We start from the raw sequence: 10,121 nt of genomic DNA, 5'->3' as shown, positions 1-10,121 counted from the left end.
CTGAGCAAAGTGTCTCAGCTTCTCTATCAGCTTCCTTAAGCTAAGGCTGCCTAGGCCATAGGTACTATTGCCCATATCCGTACTAACTAAACCACCTACCTAACTAATGTGTCCTTTTAAAGAAAAGGGTGTAATAATCCACGGAGCTGAGAAATGAGGGACTTGTGTTTCAATAGGGCAATGGGGGATGGGCTCACTTTATCATGGGCTAAGTTCACTTTGAGCAGACAACAACCACATAGTTTGCTGGCATCTTGGCTGAGAACTTCATCAAGATGGAAGTAACCATATTGACTTGACTGATATCTTTGCTAATGAGATCATAAAAAAGACAAATGGCATGAAACATCACCACCATCTTGGCTAATGTTACCATATGGCACAGCCAAAAGAGAGAGACCCATGGAACTTCATGGTCCTACTGAGTCCTCTTGGAATCACCATGCCTCTTTTATATCAGACTAAGGAGGTGAGATCAAACCTCTCAGATGTTTACTTTGTCATTTTAAGGCTTCATTTGGTTTTAATTTTGATAATTTTTTTAAAAAGATTTATTTATTTATTATGTATACAGTGTTCTGCCTGCATGTATGCCTGCAGGCCAGAAGAGGGCACCAGATCTCATTACAGATGGTTGTGAGCCACTATGTGGTTGCTGGGAATTGAACTCAGGACCTTTGGAAGAATAGCCAGTGCTCTTAACCTCTGAGCCATCTCTCCAGCCCGGTTTTTGATAATTTTTAAATGATAATTCTCCTGGCTTCTAAGGAGATCCTAAAAGTTTTCCTGGTAGCATGCCTTCAACAATGGCATTCTAACAAGGGGAGCTAACACTTTGAGATTAACGGGTCCCAGTGAAGACTCAAAGGATAAATTGCCAAGTGCTAAACAAGGCGCTGCCCGGCCGGCCGAAGCCGCCAGGCCCAGTTTCAAGTAACTGAGATAAAATGTCCTTTATCCCGAGTGCTCTTTTGTTCTGCACGTGTCTGTTTTTGTTTCTTCCCAATCTAACAATACATTTGCTAAAACTCTATGTTAATTTCCCTTCTCACGATGAAAATTATAAGATATAATTCCTACAAATAACAACGCTCAAATATTTGGTTTAAAAAATACCTCTTGGGTATGTTTATGTATATAAAGACTATCTGAACATACGTAATTCTGGTTTGTTTTTTGCATTGTGTACTTAACATCATATTGACTAATAAGTAAATAATGATGCAAACTAAAATTGTTAATTTGGCCATACTTTATATTGTTTATAATAAAACTGAAATTTAAAAAAAAGATAAATAGGCATGGCTAATGGTCCCAAATCTTTCTTTGGAACAATTAACATGAATTTTTAAATTTAAAAACTTTAAATCTGCTTTTAGGACAAGAATTAATAATCATACAATTCTGGTCAATGCTATCTCCTTGATCCTTATCCCAACTTGAGTTCCACAATATGGTCTCTATCACTTAATAATATTTATTAACTTTAAGAGATGGTCATTCCTACTTTGGGATATGTTTTTCCTGTTGTACAATTTCTTTTTCTTTAGATTTGAATAACTTATGTCTGTGCCTTTAAATGTACTTTACATGTAAATGAAAGTATATACAAATGTAAACATTTAAAGAATATTTTTGATCACTATAATCTCTTTAAAAACAAACAAATGAACAAATTGATTTTTCAAGATCAAATATAGGGCTTCCACCCTATATCCTAAGATAAACAATTGCCATCTTCATACCATCAGCTGTACTGGCCTAAATTGATCTTAGTGAGACTTGTTAAATGTTAATAATTCTTCGTAAAAAGAGGAGTGATAAATGGAGATTTATTTATGTGACTATAAAATGTCCTCATATATATTGAGTTTTTTAGTGTAATTGCTTCTGTGTGACTCACATTCCTAGCAGTAACTCCTTACCAATTATCTGTAAGTAAGCTTAATAAACTCATTGGTTTCCCAGGGTGAACTTTCATGAACTTGAACTTCTGTTTGACAGGGGTCTTATGAATAGGGAATTGACATTGCTTACTACCCAGTCCCTACACACAGGGAGAAAGTTCTCAAGTAGAGGGTAAATTCAATTGTTAACGCTATTGTGTTTCATGATATTAAGAATTTTAAAAACTGGTTGGTGGTAGCTTACGCCCTTTATCCCAGCACGTGGGAGGTAGAGGCAGGCAGATCTCAGTTGGAGGCCAGCCTGGTATATAGGGAGAGTTCCAGGACAGCCAGGGCTACACAGAGAAACCCTGTCTCAAAAAACAAAAACAAACAAACAAAAAGTTATAAGGATGAAAAGAAGTAAATTTTTTAATAAAAATGGAATTATGTGTGAAGATTAAGATGTATGAATGCTTACAGAATGAAAAAATTAGAAAACTTTTGCAAGTTATGAAGATCTGAGTAAGTTATTCAAGGTACATAGAAATGATGTGTATAGAACTAACTGTTCTAATATCTAAGACCATCAATTACAAAAACAGACTAAATGTATATCCAATCATTGTTTATTTATAAATAACTGACTATTAAAATATTATAGAGTAGTTAAAAATAGCAGACTGGTGTAAGTGATCTTCTGGGCATTTGATAACCATTCTTGATGTCTATTCTAATGTAGTCAGAGGGATTAAAAGAGGGACTATTTTCCCATTGGCTTACAAGGTCAACAAGGTCCCGAGGGACTATGGATAATCTCTAGAAATGTTCTGGAACTGTAGGAATTCACCCGTTCTCTTGTTCAGAGAAGCCATGGTGACCCTACTCAATTAATTTTAATCACTGTCCTGTCTGCAAAGAAGAGAGGACATTTAGAGGAAAGATTCCCTTTGTGCTTCCAGAGAAAGCCACAGCCAGTCCTTTGACCTATCCTCACATAGATGGACATCTGGTAGAGAAATGCTTAAGGAGTCAGAGATGCCTCCAAAGCCCAAATGACCTCTGAGGACTGGATACTCAGTGGACCATAACAGCACAAAATCAAAAATTAATTTTGGTTACCCTCATGATCTTAAACATCCAGCAGGAGGGTATAACCAAGATTAAAATACTACATATATTCCCCCCTGCCTTTTTTTAAACAATTGAAGAGACTTAAGTCACCAGCTATTATACTTAACTGTATAAAATGTTATTTGGACAAATATTTCTCACTAATGACTCTCTTACACAAACGCACGCACGCACGCACGCACGCACGCACGCACATATATTGTCCGAGATATAAGACATGACTTTGGCTTATATCAGTACCACTGTTTTTATAAGTTGAGAAAAATCTATCGTCTGAAATAAAGAGGCCAAATATAAAGGCATCTATGAAAACACAAATAGTTGAATGAAAATTATTCATGAAACAAAAGTAGAATTTTACAAAGAAATAGAAACATTAAAGAAAACGTAATCTGAAATAAAAGTGGAAATGAAAAAAATTAAGAAGTAAAGCACAATTCTTGGAAGAAAGCCTCAACAACAGAGGAGAAGGTATGGAAGAGAGAGCATCTCAGATGCTGAAGACAAAGTAGAAGAAATGGACACCCCAGTGAAAGAAAATGTTAAATATAATAAAAATCTAGGCTGAAAACTACAAGACACTTAGAACACCATGAAAAGACAAAATCTATAGATAATAGGAAGAGTGGAATTAAAAACAAAGGTCAAAAGTGCAGAAAATATTTTCAACAAAAATCGTAGGAGATAAATTTCCAAGCGTAAAGAAGGAGACAACTATCAGGATAAAAGAAACATAGAGAACACTAAGTAAACAGGACTAGAAAATATATTCACTATAACACATAATAATAAAAATAACACAGAAAAACCAATGAATATTAAAAGCAGCAAGGGAAAGAAAACAACAAATTACATATACAGCAGACTTTTTAGAATAACACCTGACTTTTCAGTGGAGACTCTGAAAGCAAGAAGGAACTGTATGAATGCTTTAAAAACTATAAGAGATCACAGTACAGACTACTATACCCAGCAAAACTATCAGTTACAATACATTAAAAAAAAAGAAAAACATACCATGGTAAAACAAAATTTAAGCAATATTTACTATGAATCCAGCTTAACAAAAAATACTAATCTAAAGAGTTAACCACAACCAAGAAAACACAAGAAATGAATAATCCAAGACAAGTAAATCAAAAGGAAGAAGAAGCTCCATACCATAATAATAAAATAACAGGAATCAATAAACACTACTTTCTGATAACTCTCAATAATCAGTCTCAATTTCCTAATAAAAAGACACAGACTAACAGATTCGATCAGAAAACAAGATCCATCTTTCTGCTTATTCAAGAAACATACCTATCATCAAGGACAGAGATCATCTCAGGGAAGAAGGATAGAAATAGGTATTCCAAGCAAATGCACCCAAGACCAAGCAGAAGTAGCTATGCTAATATCTGACAAAATAGACTTCAAACAAAACTAACCAGAAGAGACAGGGAGATACTACATAGTCATGCAGAAGATGGCCACTAAGTAGGCCATTGTTTTTTGTGGCCCCAAAGTAGAAGCAATAATAGTACTTTCTGTGTATCTCTAAACTCTGAGGATTATGCTATAGAAAAATTCCATCATTACATCATTAAAGATAGGACAAAATTAATAAACATCATGCATTAAAATTGTTTAATTGTATAAGTAAATATCCACTTCTGGCAATATGTTATAATTTAATTCAAATTTATATATCAACAGTTTCATGATAGCAAATCCTGCAAGTTTTAGCTTAAGTGTTTAAAATGACACAAATTTATCATTATTATCTTTTAAAATCATTGCATCTGATCCAACACCTTTAGAAGCATAGGCAAATCGGAGAGGTACAAAAGTTTGCATCAAAACAATCTTTCATGCAAAAACAAATAAACAGTGATTCACTAAGATAAAAATGATAATGTGCTATACATTTCCAAAAGAAATTATTTTGGCAAATTTCACCTTACATAAATGACAAGCATTTGAAGAGATACATATGTTTAACCAATTTAAACATTACACATTGTCAATATTTATAAAAATATCCTAGTACTCTATTAATATGTACAAGCTTTACAATTTATGTGTAAGCTAAAAGAAATAAAATTAATATTTAGGTACAAATATAAGATCTCTAAGGTCTTAAACGATTTCTGTAATGGTAGTATTCATGAAAACAGCTTAGATTATTCAGAAGCAAAACGATAAACTAACATTAAATATATCTAAAATGCCATTAAGCAAAATAATGTCGGTAGTGTGGTGCTGATGTATGCATTACAGACATCAGATAAGTTCAGAGAATAGAGTATTTATCTGTATCTATCTGTATTTCTACTTATCCTGAATCACAAGCACTAAGAGAACTAACTGTCTTAGATTTAACTGACCACTTTGCCTAACACAAGTGCCTAACTTTGTAAAACCGGTTGTATAGTTTGTTCGAATAAAATGTAAGTAGCTTTTACAGGAGCGTCTTCCTAAGCCTATGCACCTGTTGAAGGCAGTACTGTGGCAAACTCCCTTCTCCCCAAACTGTACTCCTTTGCATTTAGTAAGCCAAGGAAGGATGTAGAAGAAAAAAGCGAGGGAGTACAAAAGCACAGAGAAGACAGTTCCCTCTCTGTCAGGGATGCCCTGGGTCTTAAACAGTGATTTAGGATATGAAAGTGAAGAAAATGGAGTCGACATCTTTCCGCTAAGAGAGATGTCCTTCATTTTTTTTTTTTTTTTTTTTTTTTTTTTGAGACACCTGCCTGCTTCTACAGCCCGAGTGCTGGGATCAGAGGCTTGCACCTCCACCGCCCGGCCATCTTCATCTTCATCTGTACTGCTAGAGTCATCCGAGGAGCTGCTAGAGTCGTCTGAGGAACAAACATAATAGATCCAGGAGCTTCTGGAGTCTTCCTACGAGCTGCCAGAGTAGATTCAGGAGCTGCTAGAGTCCTCGGAGGAGCTGCCAGAATAGATCCAAGAGCTGCTAGAGTCATCCAAGGAGCTGCTAGAGTCATCCAAGGAGCTGCTAGAGTCATCCGAGGAGCTGCTAGAGTCTTCCTCTTCTCCACCTTCCATCATATTCTGCCTGGATACCTGGGAGCCACCATCAGCGCCCTGAATAATTTCCGAGGAATCTGTTCCAGAAATCAGCAGCACTTGCATTTCCCTAGGAGCCAGCAGCCCTTGCATTTCCCGAGACCTTTTTTGCTGCTCCTCTGCTGAAGCAGACTGCTGATCTGTCTGTCCACACATGGGGCTGTTGCCTCCAGACATGGCGATATTCTTTCGCTTACCATAGTTGGCCTTTGCCTCTCTGTAGGCGGCATACTCCTCAGATGACAATCCCTTGAGCCAGAGGTCCATGTCCACCCGGTATTGTTTCTGTAGCTCCTCGGCTTGGCTGTTATAGTGCTCTTTCTGGCTCTTCGGGACTTGGTGCCATCTTCTGCTAATCTCAACCCAGCGCTCCCTTGAGGGTAGATGGCGCAGCTTCAGATTTGACCACATATCTTGGTGAAATTTGTGGTATCCATTCATAGGGGGTTTCTTGGGTTCTCTCTGAAATTTCATCACTGAGGGAGATGTTTTGGGAAGATCTGTTTTTGGAGAAGACTTCACGTTTTCCATATCTCTTTGTGATTTCTTAGGGACTTTGGTTTCCTGGCTCCTGAGCACCACAGATTTCTTATAATGCTCTACATCAGGATGGCTTCTCTTGAATTTAGTCACTTTTTCCTCAAAGTCCCGTTTCTCCTTCCGGAAGTCCTGAATGTATTTCTCCTTGATCTCCGCTGGCAGCTGATTGTATTTCTCAGCCAGGAGTTTGGCCAGCTGCGAGTTGTTGTATTTAGGATAGCGCTGAGAGTACTTAGCCCGCTGCTCCTTGTAGAAGCGCAGATAGGCAGTCAGGGGTCTTTTGGGGAAGTCAGGGTGTTTCTTCCTTTTGGACTGTTGTTTCATATGTTCACTGGCTTCTAGCACTAATTCTGACAGTGTGCGGAACTTCCTCAAAGTATGAGAAAGTTGCATCCACTTTTGTTTGCACATTTTGCCTGAAAAATGTTTAAAAGCCACTTTGGCCCAGTCTAGGTCTTCCTGGGTTTTTTTGAATGATGTGGAGTCATCTGAGGGGATATTTTTCTTGATGCATTCCAGTAACTTCAGAATGTCTTCTTGGGACCATGGATAATCTTTATCAAGTGATGCCATCACTAGCTTAGGTTCTGTGCCCACTAATAATATCTCAGTTTTGCAAACACCTCAACAGTAGCTTGAACTGCTTAGACAAACACGTACAACTTTGTAGATAGTTTCTGAATTCCACAGTTAGTGTGAATCTGTATTTCTGAAGAGAAATAAAATGAATGTTAGACTTCCTTTTTGGAATTTACAAAAAAAAATCAGGTATCACTTGTAACATGTTACTTATACCATTAATTTACTATTAACAATGTAAGGCAATGATTTCTCCTTTTGAAATAAAAGTTGTTTGTCTTATATATAACATAGTTATACCCTCTTCAGCCTCCTTTTCGAAATATTAGCCGAGCTTGCCTGATAAATGTGGTAATGAAGCTGGGCATGGTGGTGTACACCTTTATTCTCAGCACCAGGGAACAAATCTGTGTAAATTCAGGGGCAGTGTGGGGTACAGATCAAATTCTAGGACAATAAGTGTTATACAGTGATACTCAAACAAACAAACAAAAATAAATAAATAAATGTGAATGATATAAATACCAGGTTGGGGAAACTTAGATGAGAGAAGAAGAAGGAGAAGAAGGAAGAGGAGGAGGGGGAGAAGAAGAACAAGATCAAAAAGAACAAGAACAAGAAGAACATGAACAAGAAGAACAAGAAAAACAAGATGGTGGCAAGAGGACCCAGTGGGGATGGAATAAAACACCAAAACAAAAAGACTAAATGACTAAGAAGAAAGGACCTTCACACTGAATCTGACTGCTCTCTGGATACAGCCAAGCTGTTGATCACTTACAAGCAAATTAGCTGAAAACAGGAGACAAGACACTGAACTCCCTAGACATCCAACTGTGGCATTTTCACGGTTTGACTGTGACTGTGTAATAAATGATGGATTTATATAGTCTCCAGGAGTCTGTGTCCGGGAGTAAGAGCTCTATGCTGCATCATCTTGCATAGGTTTCAAACAAGCATTTCATTACCTCATTTGCAGTTTTATCTGGCTACTCTTTCTACAGACACAAGTATCTGGAACCTAGAACTCGAATATGGGGCAACAGCTTTGAGTGTTGCTAGTCTTTGACCAATATTGTCCTTTCTAGTGTAATTTCTCTGGAATGTGGTTCAACAGATCACTCTGAATATTCTCCTATTTTTTTCAAAAATGTGCTCTGTTCCGAACCTAAGCCAATTTGCATGTAATCTGGAGAGCCTTGAGTTGTTGTTTGTGTATATATAGTTTCAGGGCTAAACACTCTGAGTTGAGCAACCAATAAGAGGGCTCATTTTGGGAGAGGCCAATTTTCTCAAAGGAGAAATCTTGAGAGTTATTTCTGAATACTTAAGAATAACACTGAGAATTGTTTTTGAATATAATAAAGTAGAAATGATAAAAGATATCCCTCATTTAAAAACTCTGCAAAGAAAATTGAGGAGATCAGCTGGATCTAAATAGAGAGCTTACCTTGGACTTTTAAAATTGGGTCAAAATCAACATTATCAACCACAGGCTGCCTTCTCACTCAGGATCCTCCTGCCTGAAGATCCAAAGTAGGTAGGTACCAGTAGAACTGAATGGTTTCAATTATTTGTTTTGATTATTTTCTTAGTGACAGGGATAGAACAAAATGTGTGCTAGGCAAGTTATTAATGAGCTGAGTCCCCAGCACTAGGAGCTCAGCCAATGTATAATGTTACTAACTGAATGTGTCTTAATGCACTAATAACATATTATTATTAAAAAGCTTTTAAAAACATGAGACACAAGACTGTAGCATCTTATACTGTGGAAGGTTTTATACACATTGCATTTCATGAATTCTATAATGTGCACTAAGTTTAGATCCCATACTAAAACCCGAACTACATATCTCCATTCAAAATTTAGGATCACAAGAAACATAAAGGAGGCAGAAAAATCACATTCATTTTAAATTTTAAAGTGATAGATCAAAATTCTGCAGTTCAACAGGGAACTGAAAATAACCGTGCTCTATTTACTTATCTATCTATCTATCTATCTATCTATCTATCTATCTATCTATCTATCTATTTTCTGAGACAGGGTTTCTCTGTGAAAGAGTCCTGGCTATCTTGGAACTCACTCTGTAGACCAGGCTGGCCTCCAACACACAGAGATCCACCTGCCTCTGCCTCCTGAGTGCTGGGATTAAAGACATTCACAGCCACCACCAGCTGGTGTCCTCTTTATTAACTATGTCCAATACATCTATTTGAGAAAACTTGAAAGCTGACAAAGCAATATAAAGTCAGGATTTCTACTCACCTCCAGATGATTTGGTCTCAACAATGCTTGCCAGAAAGTCTGCTCTCTGCTTCAGGGATTCTGTGTCTCCTGGACTCACTAGACAGCAGTTGTGACTCTGAACTGAGCACATCTTTCAGTTCTGAAGCCTTTATATACAGATCTGAAAGCCCCACCCTAAGGTGGAGTGTTTACTTGTTAGCCTGATTCAATTAACTTATACAATCTGCTTCTTTAGCCCACTGGATACACCCTGAGCGTTGTTTTAGCCCTCAAGGCTCTTTTGCTGTTCTGGTATGGATGAAGTAGGGCTCTTCATGAACACTTCCACATGTTAATAAATGCAAAGAAACTTTTTTGTGGCAGTCAATCTTGGTTCATCTAATGTCTAAGCTTCTGGGCACTCCAGTAAGGAATTCCCTCTCTCTCTCTGTCTCTCTCTCTCTCTCTGAAACAGGGTCACTCTGGCTGTCCTGAAACTTACAGTGTAGATCAAGTTGGCCCACCAGGTCACAGAGATCTACCTGCCTCTGGCTGCCATGTGCTGGGATCAAAGCAGAACACCCCCATACCAGGCTGAGTAAGACATTTTCTCACTCAGCTGATTTGAAGGAGGAAGATTCACTCTAAGACTGAGCTATACCTTCTGGGGGAGC

General features: G+C 37.5%; 1 protein-coding gene across 1 annotated transcript; it reads right to left on the bottom strand.

Annotated features, from left to right (window-relative positions):
* Nucleotides 1–2,291: 2,291 nt before the first annotated feature.
* LOC143274187 (upstream-binding factor 1-like protein 1) lies at nucleotides 2,292–7,354 on the bottom strand. Its single transcript, XM_076575718.1, has one exon. The coding sequence runs from the start codon at nucleotides 7,206–7,208 to the stop codon at nucleotides 5,931–5,933; it is 1,278 nt and encodes a 425-aa protein (XP_076431833.1). The 5' UTR covers nucleotides 7,209–7,354; the 3' UTR covers nucleotides 2,292–5,930.
* Nucleotides 7,355–10,121: the final 2,767 nt, after the last annotated feature.

The sequence above is a fragment of the Peromyscus maniculatus genome, chromosome 7 (genome assembly GCF_049852395.1).
Source record: "Peromyscus maniculatus bairdii isolate BWxNUB_F1_BW_parent chromosome 7, HU_Pman_BW_mat_3.1, whole genome shotgun sequence".
Lineage (NCBI taxonomy): Eukaryota > Metazoa > Chordata > Mammalia > Rodentia > Cricetidae > Peromyscus > Peromyscus maniculatus.
Note: the sequence above shows the minus strand (reverse complement) of the source record. Positions and strands in the feature narration are given on the sequence as shown.

Coding starts and splice junctions, on each gene's coding strand:
- LOC143274187 (XM_076575718.1), bottom strand. CDS start 7,208: ATGGCATCACTTGATAAAGATTATCCATGGTCCCAAGAAGACATTCTG.